Genomic DNA, 22,642 nt, shown 5'->3' on the forward strand with positions numbered 1-22,642 from the left:
GGTTGAGTTCCAGTTTTCCCCAAAGCTATTTGCTAAGAGCTTTAGCAAATAGGACCATTATAAGACAAGAAAAATCTACCAACTGGAGTAAAAAGGACTCCAAGTTAATAAAACACATTTCACATTCGTTAATTACCTAGTGATAAAACGAATCCTGATAAAACAGGATAAAACAGGATCCGTTTTATCACTAGGAATAAAACTTCCTAGATATATTGGTTGGTGACTAGAATTCCCTTGGCACAATGCCAAGGTGTCGGTCGGTAGCGAAATCTACTGTTTTAAAAAGTGGTCTTAAGCACCCAGGATATGATCCTCTTAGTTTTTCTGATTTCTAAAGTGCTTCAGAGTCTCCCAACACCCACAGACCAGTAAAAAGCCACACGCCCATCATCGTCAATATGAAGGGTACAGCATAATTTTTTTTTTTGGTAAAGTAATAGAGAATATGATCTTTACACAAAATATCACCAGCCCCGTTCATGAAGTTCGCTTAGGAGCTCCAGAGACAAGCAGGGTTGGAAAGTACCGGGAGACTCCAGGATGGACCCAGGCGCTCGCCCAGAAACCCTTCCCTGAGGCGAGCGCTCCGGGACGCCTTTCTTTACAGAGGCGCATGCGCAGCACACTCTCCGGCTGCTGCACGCCTCCTCGGTTAACCCAGCCGCTCACGTCACCGCGCGGAAGGAGAAGGGTTCTTCCGCTCCCCAAGATCAACGAGTCCGCGCTCCTTTCCTTCTCTTTGTGCACACCAAACGCACTTCCTCCTCTCTCACCCGTGCCAGCTCCTTCCATAGATCTTCAGAGGTTCAGCTTTGCTAAAACTCTTCTATGCGTTCGTGGGACAGCGGAAGTTGCAGGGAGAACCCTGGCGTTGTTTACAGTCGCGTGCGGCCGAAATCAGTCCGCGAGGGCGGAGCTAGGCGGCCGGCGCTTTTTGCTCGCCCCTCCCTCCCCAGTCTTCCCCGCGAGCGGACGCGCCAGCGCCTCTGTCTCGCTTTTTCTTATTTTCTCCCCCTTTCCCCTTCCTTTTCTTTTTTTTTTCCCCCTTCCCCCCCTTCCACCATTTCCCCTCGGAGGCGCTTCCCCCGGGCAGGGGCAGAGCCGGCCTCACCCCGCGCCTCTCCCCGGTCCCCGCCGCCCTATGGCGAGAGGGCGCCCCCTCCTCACCCGGGCACCAGCGGCGGCGGTCGGAGGAGCCGGACCGGCGGCGGCGGCCTCGGGCCCAGGGTCATCATGGAATTAGTTCGCTGACTGACCCTTCGGCCGCAGCCGTGCGTCCCGCCCGAGTGCCCGCGCCCGCCGGCCCGGTTCGCCCTTTTCTCCCTCCTCAGTCGGCCCGGCTCTTGGTCCCGCGCGCCCCGCTGCCGCGCGCCAAGGATCATGAGGTGGTAACGGGTCCCCGGATGACCCCGCGTCACCACTGTGAGGCCTACAGCTCTGCCGGGGAGGAGGAGGAGGAGGAAGAGGAGGAGAAGAAGGTGAGGGCGGCGGCGCGGCCGCCGTGCGCGCCACCGGAGGGGGAGCTCGCGGGGGCGCGCGCCGCTCCCCTAGGACCCATCCTTCGGCGGGCCTTATCTGGGCACCTTGGGGGACGCTCCCCCCCACCCCGCCACCTCTGGCCATGCAGGGTGGGATTCCTTTCAGCCCGGTGTTTCTGTCCCCTTGTAGCCACAGTGCGTTACCGACTGGGGTGCCAGTTAACAGACTCCGCGAGCCAGGCTAATAAAGAAGGGGACACACCCCCCACCCTCCGGGGCTACCGATCCCGCGGGGCCGCACGAAGATAATATACGGGACAAAGCAGAGTGAATGCTAAGCAAATAGTGTGCCCCCACCCCGCGGTGATGCGGGAGGATAACGTTACCTAGGGCATGGGCTGGTGGAGGATACTTGAAGGCGTCGTAAAGGACAGAAAAATGCCGAATTTTTAAAGAGCTCAGTGCCCTCTGCTACCGGCTCCACCGCAGATCTTTTAGACAGAAGTTGAACATTGTGGTAAATAGCGGGAAGTGCCAGGTAGATGGGTCAACTGGAGATCGTAAAATAGCAAAGTAAAATACTTCTACTTCACCCTCACCGAGGAGCCATTGAACATTTGAACAGCAGCTCGTATAGCTAGCAGTCTCAGGACAGCTAGGGCTACCTTAGTGAGACCCTGCCTTTTTTTTTTTTTTTTTTTTTTTTTTTTAGGAGGGGTCAAGATTAGAAGTGAAGAGTTTGTTCTGATCATGCACTTCTTTAGAAATGAAGAGCATTCAACTTACATGTATGTGCTTGTTCATCTTTAAATGGAGGACTATCTAGGTCAAAATAGCTGGCCAAATAGCAAACCATCACGGGTTGATTGATAAGCACCTGACAAGTGTAAGCTGCTATTTATTGTGCATGGTGCTAAATTCTGGAACTGTTAGTGGTGAAGAATCTCGTGATTAGTTGAAAAAGAGGTCTAGCAGTGGTCGTAGTTAAATGCAAAGGTAGGATTATGTCCAGGCGCTGGTAAAGGAAGGTGGGGTGCGCCTGCACAATTCCAAAATGTGATGCTAATAGATTGAGAGCAAATTTAGCGGGAGGAATTGGAGCTGCAGAAGGCTCTGCAAGTCGGATGAACAGTGGATGACATGAATCACCCATGACCCAGTATTTCTGGTGTATACAGTAAGGAGGGGGATAGCAGATAAGATAATCCCTGTTCAGAAAAGGAAGAACTAAACTCCAACAGTCCGCACAGGGTTAATAATAGAGTTGGTGTTGTGATTGCCTTACTAGGAGTGCAAAAATGCCTTTTCTGAATTGTACTAATTTTTTGTCTTATGTATGTGGCACATATTAGGACCTTTTACTCCTAAGGCTCAGTATCTCCTATGAGTAGGAGTATTCTCTTACAGAGTTATAGTATAGTTTTAAATTTTAGTAAATTAATTTTGATGTATATAGACTGTAACTTATAGTCAACATTCCATTTATCTCCTTAATCTAGAAGTGTACTTTAAAATATACCTTGTTCTCACTCAGTACAGGAGCCAGTTCAGTTAGAGGTACATTTAAACTGGACCTCTTCATACTAATTTTCAATTGATTTCGTTGTTTCTCCTTTTTATCACATTGTTCCAGCAATTAAATGATTATCTGAAAAGCTCAGGCTGACCTTAAAGTTGCAATGTAGCTAAGGATGACTTTGAACTTCTCATCCTCCTGTCTCTATCTCCCAAGTTTGCAAGTGTGCACCACCAGGCCTGTTTTTGTAGTTTGGGGTTTGTTTTTGTTTTATGTTTAAGGAAATTTTCTCATCGTTCTTTGTTTTTATTTGTTTCGAGACAGGGTTTCTCTGCAGCTTTAGAGCCTGTCCTGGAACTAGCTCTTGTAGACCAGGCTGGTCTCGAACTCACAGAGATCCGCCTGCCTCTGCCTCCCGAGTGCTGGGATTAAAGGTGTGCACCACCACTACCTGCCATTTTTGTTTTCTTTTTCTAAGAGAAGGTCTTACTGTATGGCACAGGTCCTCGGAAGTGCTGAGAGAACATTAACCACCACACGTGACTTACGTCGTCTTTTTAGGTGGAGGTTAAGCAGGTGATTTGGAATATTTTAATATAGGCATTTTCAGGAATTAAGCTTCCCCTTAACGCCCACAGCTCTCTTTGTGTCTTGTGAGTTTTCTGTGTCTTTAGTTTTCACTTATCTAGAGATACTTTCTGTTTCTTTACTTGATAACATCTGGACACTTTACTGAAGGCCTCAATTACACATAGGATAACAGTCCCTTAAATCAGTCTTGTTCCCCCTTACATAACTTAAAATGGTTAATGTAATATTTAATATGTTTAAATGATAAATAAAAGGAATGGCCCTTACTTAGTAGTTTTACTTTATTTTTAGGGAGAAGGTTTGGGACAACTGTTGCTAAGAATTTCTAATAAAAAGTCGGTGGTTTTAGAATTTCAGATTTAAAGTGAGGATGTTTTATATAATATTACTGCTAGCTTTAATATATGGCATTTTAAAGAGCTATAAAATCCTATACTGCCTCATAACATTCTTATTTTGTTTTATAAATTATTTAATAAATGCTAACATTTATAAATGTGTATATTATACTTATTCTGTAATTAAGCAATGGACATTATTTATATTTGATTTTACTAGGTAGCCACATCAAACTGGGTGACAGGCAGATCCAAAGGGATATCATGAAGTTTCCAGGACCTTTGGAAAACCAAAGATTGTCTTTCCTATTGGAAAGGGCAATCTCCAGGGAAGCCCAGATGTGGAAGGTCAATGTGCCGAAAATGAGTACAAATCAGGTAATTTCTCTTAAAACAAGTGTTTTATTAGAAATTCACTATTGGCTTAATGCATTATCCTAATGCTTCACTGGGAATATTTATATTATTAAATATGTTCTCAGCTGGGTGTGGGGGAGCCTGCTTATAATCCTAGCACTTAAGACAAGTTCAAGGTCAGTGTTAGCTGGAGGCTCACCTGAGCTACATAAGACCTTGCAAAGACAAGGAAAAAACACTCAAGAAACATCATCTTTCTGAATAAAGTAAGATAAAACTTTTGATTTACCGGAGTTATTGGTAATTACATGCATTCATTTTCCTTGTAGACTAATTCAGTAGTAAGCTGTTTCTAGAAGGACATCTTTACCTCTTTGTCAGTATTTATAAGGCGTTGAAGTGAGTTATTAAGGTCATGGCAGTGTTGCAAGTCTTTGAGAAATAGTAAGGTGAACTCTTTGCTATTGTCTATACACTTTCTCCTTCAGACATTTTTGTTCTTTAATCATATTCTGGTGGTTAGTAACTAAAAGTTTATCCATTCCAACAGTTTACTATGTAAGACTTGTACATGTTTGTATCTCTTGTAACAAGGTGCTTGAGGTTTAGAAGAGTGGCCAGGAAAGTTTTAATATGTGATGAAATGACAAATATTGCTGTTACAGGTTATCTTAGCTTTATAGACTTTTGAAGTCTTTCTACTTTTAACTCTTCCTACAACCTGAAAAAATCTTTTTTTGCATCTGCTGTTTGTCAGTTTGCATGTTGAAGACAGTTGACTTTGAATAAGTACTGTCTGTGGTAGGAACACTTAGGCATGATCATTTAGTATATCATTTGATTCTCTTAAGGTAAGTATAGTCAGTCCTGTATTGTTCAGGACTTCGGTAATATTCTAATAGTAGTTACAATTTGAGTCTTTTCTTGAGGCAGTCTCTTCTTACACTTTTTCATTCTATTTTAGTATGAATGTATGGCTTAGCTTTCCTTAAATGTTTATTGAATATTTGCTATATTCCAGGTACAGTTGTACATATTGAAGATATGAATGGAGAAAACTTTGAATTTCTTGACTGTGTTGGGACTCAAAGCCTTCCAGCAGAGTTTAAAAAGAACTCTCCCCTTTCTCCTCTATCTCCTTAAGTCAGTATGCAGCTAACCATAATAACCATTGGCAGCATAGCTGTGGAGGTGATACTTTAAATTGCTGAATTACCACTTTACTTAGTCTATTCTGTAGCCAAGTTAATGGGTGTCATTGAGGTAACAGAGAACAAGACAGGCTCTAAACTTACAAGGTGGACCTACTTCTTTTTCCTTCCCTGAAACAACTTTTTAAACAGGACAACTACAACATAATTTAAACTATTTGTAATATGGTCACAAAAAGATATAAAGTATGGTATATCTTACAGATTCATATAGCTAAAGTCAATTCTCAAGTCTTGGACTAATATGTAAGTTTTCCAAATTGAATAATCATGAGTTATATTAATGGATCTCTTTCATTGTAACATTTCTATATTATCTCTAATATTCCCTTATCAAATAATCTACACACTAAAGGACGTTTAGTTTGTTAAAAGATGAGTAAAATTCTTCAGCCAAGTAGTTTAGTTTATAAAAATTCTGGGACATGTAAGATAAAATACTAACATTTATTATTTATATGTGTGGGTACTGCAGTGTTTATGTGGAAGTTGATTTTCTCCCTCCTCTGGGATCCAACAAAGCTTGCTACCTCCCTCTACCTACTGAGCCATCCTGCTGTCCCTGATAACAAATCTCATGTGTGTTGCCAAGGCAGAGGTGACTGTTGGGAGGAGCAGGATGGGTAGAGGACTGAGAACTGTCTAAGAAAACACAAAATGGAGTTGGACCAGCAGGGCATTAGTCAAGGACTTTCTTTAGTAATGCCAAGTAGTTCTATTTAATACTTTAAACTTAGAATGGGCTTGATCTGATGGAAATAGGAGAGGATATGGGTTTAGGCTTAAAAGAGCAATCTAATTCCTGGTCGTGGGCTGGCCTTTCTACTGTTACTTAACTTTTAAGTGCTGATAAAAATAGAAAAGTGCAGTATTTTAGAGTTTTCTTTTGTGCTGTTGCTTCTGCTTTCTTTTACTTCCCTTTCCTTGTCTCCTGCAAGTGCAAGGCCATTCTTACAGTTCTTTTTCATTTTAGACCAACACCTAAATGTGGCCAGGCAAGAAAATAATCCTGTTACACCTGTGACTCCCACCCTTGTCTGTACCTTCCCTTGTGAGAACACAGTATAATTTCCTGGTGATTCCACTGTTGCATCATTGTTTTCTGACATACAGTAGACTCCCATGAAACATTACTTTCTGATGATGTTTTGAGTTGGGGTCTCTTGTAGCCTAGGCTGTCCTCAGACTTGCTTTGCCAGTGAATGCTAGCCTTTAGTTTCCTGATTCTCCTCTGTCTACCAGTGAGTACTAGGCTTTCAGTTATGTTTTTAGCACACTCAGAGTTAAACATTTAAACGAATGGTTATGGCTTCTTTATAATTTATTTAAGTAGTGGTCTATTGTGTGTTCTTGGTACTTACAGAAAAGTTCTATAGAATAGTTGAAGTTTTTATAGTTGCATTAAATAAATTTAGGGAAAAGTTGAAAATAGTGATCCTCTCAGGTAGTCTGCATTTATTTTTGCTAAAGTGCTTTTCGATTGCAAAAAAAAAGTCTTGTTACAAACTTTAAAGTGGTTTTTATTAGAATTTTTGAACACTAAGGAATCAAAGGCTATCTGATTATGGTTCCAAAAGCAGGATTTATGCTAAGGACAGCTGAAACACGGGTTTACACGAACTACTTGGCGACTAAATAGATCAGAATTACCTAAACTTTCTTAAATATTGGAGTTTTCAGCTGGGGGTGGTGGAGCATGCCTATAACCCCAGCACTTCGGAGGCCGAGGCAGTAGGATTTCTGAAAGTTCCAGGCCAGCGGGCTAAGAATAACGCCCTATCTCAAAAGGGACAAGGGATCATTTTAGTCCTCACATCCAGACCTTTTGAGTTCTAGTAGCAGCTGTTGGATTTTGTAACTTTATTATTGTTGTGGGTAGGGTTTGCTACACCCTGCATGTGGAAGTCCAAGGACCAGTTGTGGAATCAGGTCTTTGCTTCTCTCACTGGAGTTCCAGGAGTTAAACTTAGGTCAGTCAAGCTTACCCAGCTTGATGCCCTTCCTTAGCCACCTTACTGACTCTAGAATTGTGTTTCAAAACTGCTTCCTGCTTGTATTTGTATGCGTTAAGTTTGGAAGCAGATATATTCTAACTGTACAGTAAAAGGATCATTTTGTTTAACATCTCTGATAATGTAGTTGTATTCCTTTGTCCATTCTATCTTAGAAAAGCTCTACTTTCTAATTATTACAAGGCTTTTCCTAAATTCAACCTCAGAAATGCTTCTAGTGGGTTTGAGGAGATGGTTCGGCTGGTAGTGTTTGCCTCCTAAGCTTGAGGAACTGAGTTTGATTCCCCAGAATCCATGTGGAAATGCTTGGTGTTGTGGCTCACATTTGTCCCAGCACTAATGTGGCTAACATGATGACTTTCTGGAAGTAAAACCTACCTTAAGTATGTAAAGGACCATCATTGAAACTACAGATTTACTCATTGCTTAAAATTACTAGCTTTTTTTCTTTTAACTGTAATATGTTTGGATTTATAATTTTTTATGTAATTTAATTTTTCTTTGCATTTATCTACTTAGGATATGGGCACACACTTGTGTGTATGCCATGGCATTTGTGTGGGCTTTGTTCTTTACTTCTATGATATGGGTCTTGGGGGTTAAACTTGAGTTTCCAGGGTTGCCAGCATGTATGTGCCTTTACTCTTTGGGCTATCTCTCTGGTTCCTAGACTTAACAGAATTTTTCAAGGCTACAAATATAGCTGACCAATCATATGTAATTTTTGTTAGATGCACACTTGAGTCTTTAATTTACACTTACTATTTTTCAATTTTAGCCCTTTGGTTGTATTTAGTAGCAAAATTCATCTTTGTTACTGGGTGTGTGTTTTCTCTGAAACAAAGGAGGCTTTGTAAGACTTCTTGAAGTTAAAGGAGTTTGTGAGCCACCTGATGTGGATGCTGAAATCAAGTCCTCTAATAGAGCAGTTAACCACTGAGCCATCTCTCTAGCACCCCTCCCCCCCATGATATCATGTGTAATAGTCATTTATTCTGATAAAGATATTTCTTCCACTTGCCTGGTTTCCTCTTTTGGCTTTTAGTTTGTTTACTTAGGTTTTTGTTGTTATTCCTGATAAATTTTGATTTGACACTGAACATTCTATTATTTTAAAAATGGTATACCCTTAGTTATTTTATCTTTGTGGTGCTGGGAAGTCAAAGAAGGTTCTGTTTCCTTAGCAAGCACTGCCATTGTGTCACATTCCAAACCTGTTGTAGAGAGTTCAGTCTTCCCTATGTAGAGAGTTCAGTCTTCCCTATGTAGAGAGTTCAGTCTTCCCTATGTAGAGAGTTCAGTCTTCCCTATGAGAGAGTTCAGTCTTCCCTATGTAGAGAGTTCAGTCTTCCCTATGTAGAGAGTTCAGTCTTCCCTATGTAGAGAGTTCAGTCTTCCCTATGTAGAGAGTTCAGTCTTCCCTATGAGAGAGTTCAGTCTTCCCTATGTAGAGAGTTCAGTCTTCCCTATGTGGAGAGTTCAGTCTTCCCTATGAGAGAGTTCAGTCTTCCCTATGTAGAGAGTTCAGTCTTCCCTATGTGGAGAGTTCAGTCTTCCCTATGTAGAGAGTTCAGTCTTCCCTATGAGAGAGTTCAGTCTTCCCTATGTAGAGAGTTCAGTCTTCCCTATGTAGAGAGTTCAGTCTTCCCTATGTAGAGAGTTCAGTCTTCCCTATGAGAGAGTTCAGTCTTCCCTATGAGAGAGTTCAGTCTTCCCTATGTAGAGAGTTCAGTCTTCCCTATGTGGAGAGTTCAGTCTTCCCTATGTGGAGAGTTCAGTCTTCCCTATGTGGAGAGTTCAGTCTTCCCTATGTGGAGAGTTTTCAGTCTTCCCTCTGACGGACAAACTGAATTAGGACCAGTCACTGTAGTCCAAGGAAAGATTGTAGTCAAGGCTGATTGAGGGCTGGACTTCAGTTGAATGTGATTTCTTTACCTGTTATTAAAAATGAAATTGTGCGTGTGCGTGCCTGAGTTTTTAGATCTCTATACTATCCATTTTTAGGATTTCATTCAGGAAATGTCTAAGAGGAAAATCAGTCTGAGAGTTTGCATATAAAATGTCTTCCACAGATTTCATGTATAGAAACCTAGGTCCCCAACTGGTGGGCACCATTTTCACAAGTGCTGGAAACTTCAGGAGATGGGGCCTCACTGGGGCCAGACCTTGGTGGAATTTGTTCCCAGCCTCTTCCTCTTTGTTTGCCTTCTTCCTCTTTCCCCCTTGTTTGCTGGAAGATCCTGTCTTGTCCTTTTTATTTATTTCTCTACCTCCTTCCTTCTCTCCCCTTCTTCCGCCAATGCTACCACTATTGAAATCTCTGAAACAGTAAGGCACAATAAGTTTTCCCTCCTTGTAAATGGTTCTGCCAGGTTCATGGGTCATAGCTCTGAGAAAAACTAACACCATCAGCCAAGTGGGTTTTTCCCCTCGAGATTTCTGACCTCCAACTTCCACTAGTCCCTTGGTTTTACAAGTCTCGGATTTTGTCTCTCATTCTGTACTCTCCTAAATGCTCTACCAGTTTACTCTTAGCTGCTTGCCCTTATCTTAGAATGCTGACATCACTTCATTATTCCTCTCCAGAGTCATGCTTCTTCAGAACCTGGTTGTCACAGCAGTGCTGTAACAAAAAACAAAAACAATACCCAGTGTTTTGAAGTATGTGTGTGTGACAAAGTAAAATAGAGAAAGTATTTCCTCTAGAAGGAGCAATAAAGCATGGAAGCAGGGATGTAAAATAATATAAGGAAGAATTAGAGTCCTGAGTACAGTTAACAGTATGAGGTTAAGGCAGAAAGTGACATGTGTCCCTTGTATTCGTCTTTTATATTTGTTTAAAGTCAAATGTACCAGATAAGAATATAGTCTGCTATTTGGGAATGTTATTTCTCCCTCTTGATATATGTCTGACATGACAGGATAGTTAGTAAGGCTCCTGTTTCTTGTGTCTTCTGATTATTGTTCCTTTTCTCTCCAAAGAGCCCATTAATTGCATCAGATGGTATTGCTACCTCTCTTGTGAATTTGTTTATTGTTGGTTTATTTGGATGGCTGAATTTTCCTTAAGTGCACAACTTCTTAATTAGAAGAAACTACCTTTACTTCTCAGAGATCTTTAGGGAACAGAGCTAGATTTTATTAGTAGCAACATGGGGCTCTGAAAATGCAGGAAATTGTGTAATTAAGGACCTTGCCAACTGATAGTTAACCCAGTTCCTAACTGTAAAGCTGTACTGATGTCCTCTCACCTAAAGAAGCCATAGCTCTAGACAGTGGTGTTTTGTCAAAGGTTTGATCCAACTTACATTATTGATAGCCTGACTCTAGGCTCTAGGTATAGTTCTGTTGTTGGACTGCTTGTCTAGCCTATGTGAAGCCCTGGGTTTAGTACCCGGCACTGCATAAACCAGGTGTGGTGGTGCATACCTGTAATCCCAGTAGTGGAATCAGGGGAATCATCCTTGGCTATATAGCAAGTTTGAGGTGAGCCTGGGCTTCATAAGACCCTGTCTTTTAAAGAAAAAATTTTGACTCCATTTTTCTGTCAAACTGACAAAAGTCTGCAGGACATAAATTTATTTGCTACTCTATGCAATAAGAATGTTCAGGCTGACAGCTTTATTTTCAAAACTGCCTTAAGTCCTTTTTTTGTTTGATTATAGAATTCTAGGATTGATTCTCTGGGCAACAGTCCCTGGTTCTCTACCCACCTTATTCTTGTTTGCTCTTCAGCAGAGCTTAACTATGTTACTGCCTTGAGTTTGAAATCATTTCTATCCTCCATAGGAAAGTCCATGGGCTTAAACATCAAAACTGTATTTTGTAGCACAGAGGACTTCCTCACCTCATTTTTTTAAAAAATTATTTATTATGTATACAGTGTTCTGTCTGCATGTATATCTGCCTACCAGAAGAGGGCATCAGGTCTCATAGATGGTTGTGAGCCTCCATGTGGATGCTGGGAATTGAACTCAGGACCTCTGGAAGAACAGCCAGTGCTCTTAACTTCTGAGCCATCTCTACAGCCTCCTTACCTTATTTTGTAAGATATGAGTTAGTTGCTGTTTCTTCTAAGAAGATTTATTATACTCCCACACTGGGCCAGGTGTCCCTAGAGCACCATATGTAACTCTGGCTTAATACCATTTAATGGTCTGCTTAGCTATAAGACGTAACTTTCACTCATTTACCAACTTTGTAGTGAGTTGTGAATAAAACAGATTGTAAATTATTAGTATTTCTATTCACCATTGTGATGTTGTTCCTAAAGGGTTGACCAGAACGTAGGTGTATGTTAATTCTGCACTAAAAATACCAATTATAACTGAGTTTGGAGCTAGATGTAAGAATTATATAAGTGTGTTAGTTGGTTTGGTAATGAAGAACACTTTGCCATCAAAACTGACAAAAGTGACAGCAGGTAGAGGAGGAGGACTAGGAATGAGAGAAGTCAGCGGATGCAGTGGCACGGACTTCAGTGAGCAAGAAGTCATTCCTAGTAAAACTAGAGGAAGCCAGAAACAATAACGTAGTTCTAGCTGTGGTTCCTACTTGAGGAGCTGCACTCTACAGAGACCATCATTGAATTTTTTTTTTTTTTTTTTTTTTTTTTTTTTTTTTTGGTTTTTCGAGACAGGGTTTCTCTGTAGCTTTGGAGCCTGTACTGGAACTAGCTCTTGTAGACCAGGCTGGTCTCGAACTCACAGAGATCCGCCTGCCTCTGCCTCCCAAGTGCTGGGATTAAAGGCGTGCACCACCACCGCCCGGCCCATCATTGAATATTTTAATAGCTGTTAGGTAATTTTGTAGGATAAAAGAATTAGCTTAGGTTGACAGCAGTCAGGAAAAGTATTTGTGTCATCATCATTGTACTGTACTTCATAAAGAAAGATGAGTTAGCATAAGTCAGTGCTTGACTATATTTTGTAGGATGATCCTTTATTGAAAACACTATTCCAGTTTGGTACTTCATTGTGTTTGCATGGCACAGTTTGTAGTGTATGAGGGGCTGGGGCATATGGCTCTGTTGGTAAAGTTTGTCTCCTCATGTGAAGCCCTAGAATCCCAAGAATATTTACATAAACTCGGTGTGGCGGTGCGCCTCTGTGTCCCAGCACTTGAGAGGTGGATCTGAACTTTAAGGTCACCCTCAACTACACAGTGAGCTTGAGATATACCTGCTAATCTGGCCCTGTAAGTAGTCCTCAAAAGGACTACTTAGCATCAGGAGTACACTAATTGTTTAGTAGAGACTGAAACTCAAATAAAAGTAAAATAATCGCTACTATTTTAAAGTGTATTTAACCTTTTAAAACATAAACCTTTACTCAAAAGTTAAAAATAGTATTTAGGGAAATTAAGATGATTGTTTTGTTTTTGGTGAATTAATCCTTCTGCTTGATAGTCCATTTATATTTCCTAAGATAAACTAATGAGTGTTATTTCCTCAGAAAGAGTTGAGAAAATTCAAAATTATCAATTAGTAATAATTTACCTAAATTTTAAAATGTTCTGTTTCCTGAATAATTCAATCTGTAGATACTTGAAATGAATAGTGAAGATTTTAATAAAGTAAATTATGTTAAATATGATATAGTATATAAAATTTTCATCTATCTCAATTTTGAATGACCTTAAAACATTTTAACTTATTAGTGCATTTTCTTTTGTATTTCCTAACGTTTAAAAATGTTACATTTATTAATTTTGTGTATGGGCATTTGTGTGCCACAGCACATGTTGGAGATTAGAGGACAACTTGTGGGAGTTGATTCTCTCACTGTGTGAATCTCACTGATTGAACTCAGGTCATCAAGCTTGGCAGCAAGTACCTTTACCTGCTGAGCTGTTTGTCCAGCCCCCTGTGTTTAGAGAACTCTAAATGTACACCTAATGATAACTGAAACCTTGTGATCTTTTATTTTTTTTAATTATTCCCTTATAGAATGTTTCTCCATCCCAGAGAGATGAAGTAATTCAATGGTTGGCCAAACTCAAATACCAGTTCAACCTTTACCCAGAAACATTTGCTCTGGCAAGCAGTCTTTTGGACAGGTTTTTAGCTACAGTAAAAGTAAGTATTGTAAGATACACTCAGGCATAGCTTCTGTTCAAGGACTTCCATGTTAAACCGTAGGTCACTAGTAAACATGCTGTCGTGGCAGATGGAGAGATCTTGCGAGGACAGTATTTGTTTTGTTTTAAAATTTTGGAAATGACTCGGGTTTGGAGCTTTCCATAGTATTTAACGAAAAAGAAACTTAATTTTGTGCCTAGGAAGATGTAAACTGGGGGAGCTGTGAGCTAAATGTATATTTCAGTTTTAACATACAAATAAATGTGTATTTCAGTTTAAACAGTTAGCAAAAGCTCAGCTCAAAAATCACTAATGTTAGCCGGGCGGTGGTGGCGCACGCCTTTAATCCCAGCACTCGGGAGGCAGAGGCAGGCGGATCTCTGAGTTCGAGACCAGCCTGGTCTACAAGAGCTAGATCCAGGACAGGCTCTAGAAACTACAGGGAAACCCTGTCTCGAAAAACAAAACAAAACAAAACAAAAAAAAAATCACTAATGTTGCTCTTCTCCTATTTGAAATTCTAGGCCCATCCAAAATATTTGAATTGTATTGCAATCAGCTGTTTTTTTCTAGCTGCTAAGACTGTTGAAGAAGATGAGGTAATGAATCCTTCTAAGATTTATTCTTTATGTTTTGGTAGGTCTTGCTTGGAGGTTTTTTTCATTTATTGTTAATGAAACTTTTTTTGCTATGAGAGGAAAGGTTGGGAGCCAAGGAATGCCACAAAAAATTGTCACATAAGAGTTTTATTGGGAAAGACACAGAAGGTGGCTGCCTCTGCTCTGAAGAAACACAGCAAAGAACTAAGGAGGCAGGTTTATATAGGAGGAGGGCTTCCTAGGTTGGCTTGAAGTTGGTGGGACTCTGTGGCCTGATCTTGGTCTTTTTCCTCTGTAGGACGGAGCTTGACCACCTTTGTCTGGTCTCAAGGGGCTGGACAAAGCCATTAGAGTAATCTGGGAGCAGGGCCTGACCACTTGTGCCTCTAGGGGTGTAAAATGAATACTGTCTTATATAAACTACAGTTTCAGTTAAGTGTTTAGATGTGTTGTCCCTCTAAAATGCTTGCTTTAGAACATCAGCTATCTTTTTGAAATTTATTTTAATTTTATGTATATTAGTGTTTTGCCTGAATGTATGTATGTGTACTGTATGCATGTGTGCCTGGTGAACACAGAGGTCAGAAAAGGGCATTGGATTCCCTAGGAGTTAATACAGTTGTGGGTTGCCATGTAGCTATGGGGAATTGAACTTGGGTTCAGAAAGAACAGCCACTGCTCTTAACCACCAAGCCACCTCTCTAGTTCATTTTATTTTTGAATTTTTTCTATTATTTTACATTTTATTTTTCAGAACAAATATTGAAAATGAGTTCATTTCTGTTCTGAAATTGAATTAATTTGTTTCCTGTTCCTTTTGCTTGGATAGAAAATTCCAGCACTAAAGGTATTGGCAAGAGACAGTTTTTGTGGCTGTTCCTCATCTGAGATTTTGAGAATGGAGAGAATTATTCTGGATAAGTTGAATTGGGATCTTCACACAGCCACACCATTGGATTTTCTTCACATTGTAAGTATATCCAAAATGTTTAGTTCTTACTATGAACACATAGTCTTGGTCCAGTAACTTGGACAGAGGTTACCTGTTGATGTATTTTGTATGGATTTGGAGAAAACTTTGAAATTAGTCAAGGAAAAATTAGATTCTGAAAATATATCAAATCACTGAATTACAAACTTGCATAGTGCCTGAGAAGTTATTTCTATGTATACTTAGATATTTTCCTTAAATAACAATTTTGTGGTTTTCTTCTCACCCCCACCCCCAGTTCCATGCCATTGCGGTGTCAACTAGGCCTCAGTTACTTTTCAGTTTGCCCAAATTGAGCCCGTCTCAACATCTGGCATTCCTGACCAAGCAACTACTTCACTGTATGGCCTGCAACCAACTTCTGCAGTTCAAAGGATCCATGCTTGCTCTGGCCATGGTTAGTCTGGAAATGGAGAAACTCATTCCCGATTGGCTTCCTCTTACGATTGAACTGCTTCAGAAAGCACAGGTAGCTACCAGCTTCACTTACGTTCTTCACACTTTTTGTTTCCTATGGTCTTAAAATAAAACTAAGAGGGATTGGAGGTTTAGCTCAGTGGTAGAAAAGGCCCTGGGTTCAGTTCTCATTCAGCTTAAAAAAATAGCAGTTTGTAGCTGGGCGGTGGTGGCGCACGCCTTTAATCCCAGCACTCGGGAGGCAGAGGCAGGCGGATCTCTGTGAGTTCAAGACCAGCCTGGTCTACAAGAGCTAGTTCCTGGACAGGCTCTAAAGCTGCAGAGAAACCCTGTCTCGAAAAACAAAAACAAAACAAAACAAAACAAAACAAAATAGCAGTTTGTAACTGGCATTTTCAAATGGTTTCAAATGTTAACCACCTCAGTATATTGAAAAGTTTAGATAAGGAAAATTGTATTCAGATGTGGTAAAGTAATAGTGCTGTGGGTTAGGAGTTCTCTAAAAACCTTGTTCTACTCATGCCACTTGAGAATTCAGGTTTATATTTGCTCATTGGTGTCCATAGAGACTGATGAATTTTTTCCTTCTCTAGTGCACAGCTCAGAGATGGTGATTTTCTTTTTTATTTTCTTTTTATTTATTATATATATGGTATTCTGCCAACATATATCCTATAGGCCAGTAGAGGGCATCAAATCTCATTACAGATGGTTGTGAGCCACCATGTGGTTGCTGGGAATTGAACTGAGGACCTCTGGAAGAGCAGTCAGTGAGTGCTCTTAACCTCTGAGCCATCTCTCCAACCCTGAGATGGTGATTTTCTTTGTATATGTTCTGGGGTTCAAAGAAATTCCTCATTTAAACTTGTCTTTTCCTTAACTGACTTGATAGGATCTTAGAAATCAATTTACTCATCAATTAGTTTCAGTTTGGAGAATTTGAGAGTTATTAGATGACATAGAACTTCGTGGTTGTGAAGGCTAAAAAGGAGCTGGTGGTGGTTTGATTGCTGTATATATGTTGTGAGCTATCTGATATGGGTGCTAGGATTTGAACTTGAGTCCTCTGCAAGAGCAGTATCTTGCTCTTATCCACAGAGCCATCTCCAGCCCTTTTTGTTTTATTAACACCCAACCTTAAAGAATCTAGTCCGGGGCTGGAGTGGTGGCTCAGTGGGTGAAGTTCTTGTGTGTAAGCATGAGTACCATCCTTTGGGACCCAGCATGATGGCTAGTTCTGGGCATAGTTCTACCCTTGCTAAGTTCATCTGTTTTTATTTAGCTCGGAATGTAAGGTCTTGTTTCTTTGTAAGTAGACCCATGATGAGACCTGGACTTGAGGTTCTGGTATCAGAAGCCTTACATCAGATCGTGTCAGTGTTGCCCCCTCCCTTGTTCAGCAAGTACTCTGCCATTGAGTCACACCCCATTCTGCATGCATTTTGTTCTGTCTTCACTCTGCCTGTGCTCCTTCTGAACTTGGCACATATTCTCTGATTTGAAAGGCAAGCTGCCTCTTATGTTCCCCCTATCCAGCCCATTCTAATGCTCCTGTGTCACTGTAAATCTCCACACTAGGATGGCCACATCTTTCTCTGTACTCCTTTATTGTAGTTGATTTATATGGCTATGCTCATGTCGTCTATTTTCGACCTATAGGGGCCCACCCTGATTATCATATCAGGTAGTAATTAGGTGTGAATTCTGTTGTGGTCTCTCTAGCTGCCTGCCAAGTAATGGTGAAAGTAGATGTTCTTATTTAAAACTAGAGGATTAAATAAGTTCTACCATGGACTCTTGAAAGGTACCTAATATTCCAACAGGTATATTCAGTGTTTCATGCTGCTCACCACGTGTGGGTTCTCGGGGACCTTTCACATGTATTATGCTATTCTGCTCCTTTTTATTGGGAACCTATGTGATAGTGTGTTTTATTGCTACTTGACACAGTCCCCTGGTCAGCTGTAGTTAGTAATATTTTTGACAGTGGTTACTATATTGAAATGGGGAGAGACGGTCATAAAAATAACTAGTAAGGTTCTCAGAGCTGATAATAGATGGTTCATTTTAAATGCTTAAATTTTAAGAGAAAGATCAAGGACTTGTTTGCATCCAGAGTTGGTAAATGTAGTATATGTACTTAAAACAAGTGCACTTTACTACAAAAGCAGAAGATTGGGGCTGACTTGTTTTAAAAGGACAAATTCATATTGTGCAAGATTAGGATTTATTTTGGACAAAGTTTGTTTTGGGACCCCAATGGAAAGTAGAATTCAAATAGAGGTTATTTATTTAATGTCTAATGTCTTAACAATTTTTGATAGTCTTCACCTCTAAACAATAACTCTCAGGGGCTGGAGAAATGGCTCAGTGATTAAGTGCACTCTGGCTGCTGTTACAGAGGACCCAGATTCACTTCCAAGCACCCACATGGCAGCTCACAACTGTCTGTAACTCTTGTTCCAGTGGACCTGATGTCCCTGGAACACAGACATGCATACATATAGGCAAAACCTCAATGCACATAAAATGAAAATAAATCATTAAAAATAACTCATTCCTCTTTTTCATCAACAGAGATAACAGTGCTCCTTTTAAATACAGTTTCAGGATCATGACCAGTGTACAAGGGGTTAAAATATTTGTGGCACTTTTACTCTTTCAGGATGCTAAGTGCTTGTCCATTGTGATTTTCTATCTGTTCTCTTTTATATGCTGCTTGAAATGATTGGAAGCCCCATTTCTTACCTGCTGTTACTAGTTTTTAGCAGGGCCTACATCAATGTGCTAATAATTAGATCAAGTCCATATAAGCCGAGGCACCTGAGTTCAATCTCTAGAGCCTGTGGTGGAAGGGGAGAAACAGACTGACTGCACAAAGTTGTGCTCTGTCCTCCATGTGTGTGCCATTGCATATGTGCCCACTCAGACATGAGCATGCATGCATGCACACACAAGCAAAAACAAAAACTTAACAATTAGAGACTATAAATATGTCTTACCATATGTCTTAGGAAGTTCTTTACAAAGGGGAAGGCTAAGTGAACCAGGGGTGAATGCCAGGTTTTCTGTTACATATTCTGATAGTTTTATGTAATTCTACATGTGTATTCTTCCAGTTGATTCTTGATTAACACGGTGAATATATTTAGTGATCAGCTAATGTAACAAGATGTATTCTTTTAGTGGAATTTATTTCCCATAGGATTGCAGACAGTTCTGCTATGTAGAGCAGGCTTTGTTGGCATAAGTTAAATAGGGTAAGAAATGTGCAAAGTAAGCTGAGTGTGATGGGGCACACCTGGAGCCCAGCACCTGGGAGGCTAAGCAGGAGAACCAAGAGTGGTAGCCAGCCTGAGCTAGAAGCAGAAAAAAAGAAAGACAAGGAAAGTAACTTCTTAGTGCTATAAAATGTATATGCACAACAGGGACAACTTGATCCTCATACTTAAATGGCCAAGATAAGCTTTCTTCAGGGAAAAGCACATAGACACAGGTAAGCAAGGGAAAAGTGGAAGGGGCCGATTTGTGTGTTAGACTTGGCCTGTTTGCCAGGAGTGTAGAGTGTCAGTGTGGGGTACACTGAGAAGGAAGGTTGGTCAGATTTATAGAGAGCCTCATTCCTAGCGTGTTAGAGAGCATGTGGCTTGTTCTGAAGGTACTGCCATGCTGCTGAAGAAATTGGGATAGAGGAGAAGTGGATGGTGACAGGCCATTCAGACAGTGCTACAGTTAAAATGAAGGCAGACGCTTAGAAGGCAAAACTTTGAGGTCCTTCCATTGCACTCACTTAACATTTAGTATAAAGCAGTGGTTCTCAACCTTCCTAAAACTGCGATCCTTTAATACAGTACCTTGTATGGTGATCCTAACCATAAAATTATTTTTGTTGCTACTTCATAGCTAATTTTGCTACTGTTAGGAATTAAAATGTAAATATCTGTTTTCTAGTGGTCTTAGGTGACCCCTATGAAAGGGTCATTTGACACCCCCCCCCCCAGGGGATCACAACCCACAGGCATAAAGGGATGGATATGACGTAGGCCTAAAACTTGAGTCTTGCAGTCACCAGATGCAAGGCTAGATGATTATGATCGTATGCTTGACTGTGAAGGCATGTTGAAACAAACATGACCATGGAAATTGGGGGAGTTCAAGAGGTTGAAGGGGTCAAGTGTGTGTGACTCCAGAAAGGATTACTGTCTGAACTACCACAAAGGATAACAACAAAATGCATTTCCCAAACTATGTAATTATGTAGTGTTGTTAATAAAGTCTTACTGTTTTCTGTAAAAATGTGACTTAACATTTCCAGTTGTTTTAAAAAAAAACACTCATTTTTATGCTAAGCAAACTTCCCATCATCTTTAGTTTAATGGTTTCCATTGCTAATAAAGCAGTGAACAAAGAAAGTTTCTGTTGATGTAAGTGCCCAGCACACAGGTGCAGATTTATGCTCGAAGCATGGATATAAGCATATTTCAGAAGAATGCTTGGTAGGTGGAAGAATCAATGAGTGAGGTAGAAGATGTGGTAGAGAGAAAAGAAAGCTCAAGGGAGAGAAGGCACAGGATGGAGCAGTGGCTGGTAAAGGCAACAGTGGACTGTGTTAGGTAGTGATCGACGTTGTTTTGTTTGTTTCCTGGTCCAGATGGACAGCTCGCAGTTGATCCACTGTCGGGAGCTAGCAGCACATCACCTTTCTGATCTGCAGTCTTCCCTGCCTCTGAATTCCGTTTATGTCTACCGTCCCCTCAAGCACACCCTGGTGTCCTGCGACAGAGGAGCGTTCAAATTACATCCCTCCTCTGTCTCAGGCCCAGGTTTCTCCAAGGACAACAGCAAGCCAGAAGTGCCAGTCAGAGGTACAACAGCCTTCTACCATCACCTCCCAGCTGCCAGTGGGTGCAAGCATACCTCTGCTAAACGCAAAGTGGAGGAAATGGAAGTGGATGACTTCTATGACGGCATCAAGCGGCTCTACAATGAAGATAATGCTTCAGAGAATGTGGGTTCTGTGTGCGGCACTGATTTATCAAGGCAAGAAGGGCATGCTTCTCCCTGTCCACCCTTGCAGCCTGTTTCAGTCATGTAGTTTCAGGGGTTACCTTCCGGTGCACACTAGGGCTGACAATAAAAACCAGGAAAGGCTGTAGAGAAGGGCATGTGCTTTATCAGACTGAGTGAAGTGAGCCAGGAGAAAAGAAAAACAAGTGCCCTTTTTGTTCCTTTGTGTAGCTACTTAAAATTCAACATTATTTAATATAAAGGCATATATTTATAGACTCAAGATCCAAAATATATTTAAAGGTAAAGTTCTTTGCACTATGTCAGTTCTACTTTTTTCTTTGTTAAAGTAATAGTTTGCCCCATATCCAAAAAACTAAAATGAAAATCAATGTTTAGGGGAGAAAGTTGCAAAATTCAATGCTAGAAACCTTGTTTCCAGTGTCCTCATTTTTTCTCTCATGTTTTCTTGCCTCTCTGTTGGATACTTAATAATCTTTGTGCTTGATGTATGTGTTCTGACTCCCACTGAATAGGTAGCCCCAACTTTTTTTAAAAAAGCAATTCAATAAGCAATTTTTTGTGTGGCATCCATGTTAATCCATGGCTCAAGTTGATTAGTTCAAAAAGGGCACTTTGAAGCTATCCTCATGAATCAATGGTAACTGAAAAAGTTCTCTTACTTTGTGTGTCTCAATTTAGTTTAAAAACAAGATGACTTTTTTTTTTTTACCTTTTTGCTTATCTTAAAGCTTAAAAATGGCATGTAATTAGGACATTTTGAGCATTTTTGACATTTGTATAAAGAATTTCTTATAAAGTTAATATATCTGGGTGCTCACCAAAGAAACATGTATGTAATGTTACTTAGATTTTGTAACTGATCTGTTCTCGTTCTTTTAAAATGAGTAGGAGCAACTGTCTAGCTATGGGGCAGCTCTGATTGGAGTCTAACTTATAATTGAATTCAGTACCCTAGTTTATATTAAGCTGTCAGGATTTTTTTTGATAAGAAGTTATTCCCCTTGTTTTTCTCTGAGTGACTTCCGTACCCTGAGCTCCCTTTGCAGTCTGAAGGCACTATAGTCTGACCATGGACTGGTGATAAAGCCTCTGGTAGCAATAAAATGTTGTCCTTAACCCTGGTGTCTGTAGGATCTTTTGTTTATTTATTTATGGGAAGGTATGGTTTCTGACTTCTCGGGTACTTCATTTTCAACCAAGGAAAGCAGTAAAAAAAAAAAAAAAAAAAAAAACCAAAAACTTAAGAGCAATCTTTGACCACAGGGTGTGCCCTTTAGTGTTTTTTTGCTGGTGGGCTGTGAACCTTACAGTTAACAACTGGTTAATGGGATGGTCTATGAGGGCAGACTCTAGCCTACATATAGGTAATATTTTTAGGTCATTGATTTTAAGTTTAGCAGAGCAAGAGTGTCTCCAGGTCAACATCTTTTTAGAAACTTGTGGAAGACTTAACTGCACGTTTTATATGACCTTAAAAATCCAATTGGGGAAGCATTATGTGTGTAAGGATGGGAGTTGGGAGAGGTGGGGGAAAGTGAAAAAATGATTTGTGTGCAAGGGATTAGTCTCAGATATTTTTATAAAATTATTCTGATTTTAAGCTTTTTTGATTCTGAATTAATGGGAGCTCCAGGTTCATAATGTTTATGATATGAATGGAGCCCCCCACACACTCAGATGGTATAAAACTTGAGTCTAAAAGTCTGCATAGCTAATCTATAATCCAGAAGCTGCAAAGTGCACAAGTTGGGAGACAGTAGGACTTTAGCTGTTTGGTCTTCAGGTTTCTTAATGCTGATGGTAACCTGGTGCTGGCATGCAACTGTGGTCCGAGGTACTGAAGAGGCGGAGACAAGAACACTGCTTTTGTCTGGGCTACCCAAGCAGTAATGAGATCTCATCTTGAAAACCAGTAGAGTGAGTTTGAGTATTGTTTCCATGGGACACTGAAACAAGTGAGCTCTTGGTTTGGTTCAGTGGTTATAGTTGAAAGTTCCTCTCCCACTCTTCAGAACTTCA

At 40.5% G+C, this 22,642-nt stretch overlaps 1 protein-coding gene across 2 annotated transcripts; it reads left to right on the top strand.

The window, feature by feature from the left end:
* The first annotated feature begins 1,042 nt into the window (after window positions 1–1,042).
* On the top strand, window positions 1,043–21,739 carry Ccni (cyclin I). Of its 2 annotated transcripts, XM_038348775.1 has the most exons (7): window positions 1,045–1,481; window positions 4,147–4,304; window positions 13,454–13,582; window positions 14,110–14,184; window positions 15,014–15,154; window positions 15,414–15,644; window positions 20,244–21,739. In XM_038348775.1, exons 2-7 carry the CDS (start codon window positions 4,191–4,193, stop codon window positions 20,685–20,687), a joined length of 1,134 nt encoding a protein of 377 aa, XP_038204703.1. In that variant the 5' UTR covers window positions 1,045–1,481; window positions 4,147–4,190; the 3' UTR covers window positions 20,688–21,739. The 2 variants fall into 2 exon arrangements, with proteins under 2 accessions (XP_038204711.1, XP_038204703.1); XM_038348783.1 differs by lacking the exon at window positions 4,147–4,304 and having other exon boundaries at window positions 1,043–1,481.
* Window positions 21,740–22,642: the final 903 nt, after the last annotated feature.

Source organism: Arvicola amphibius, chromosome 1, assembly GCF_903992535.2.
Source record: "Arvicola amphibius chromosome 1, mArvAmp1.2, whole genome shotgun sequence".
Taxonomy (NCBI): domain Eukaryota; kingdom Metazoa; phylum Chordata; class Mammalia; order Rodentia; family Cricetidae; genus Arvicola; species Arvicola amphibius.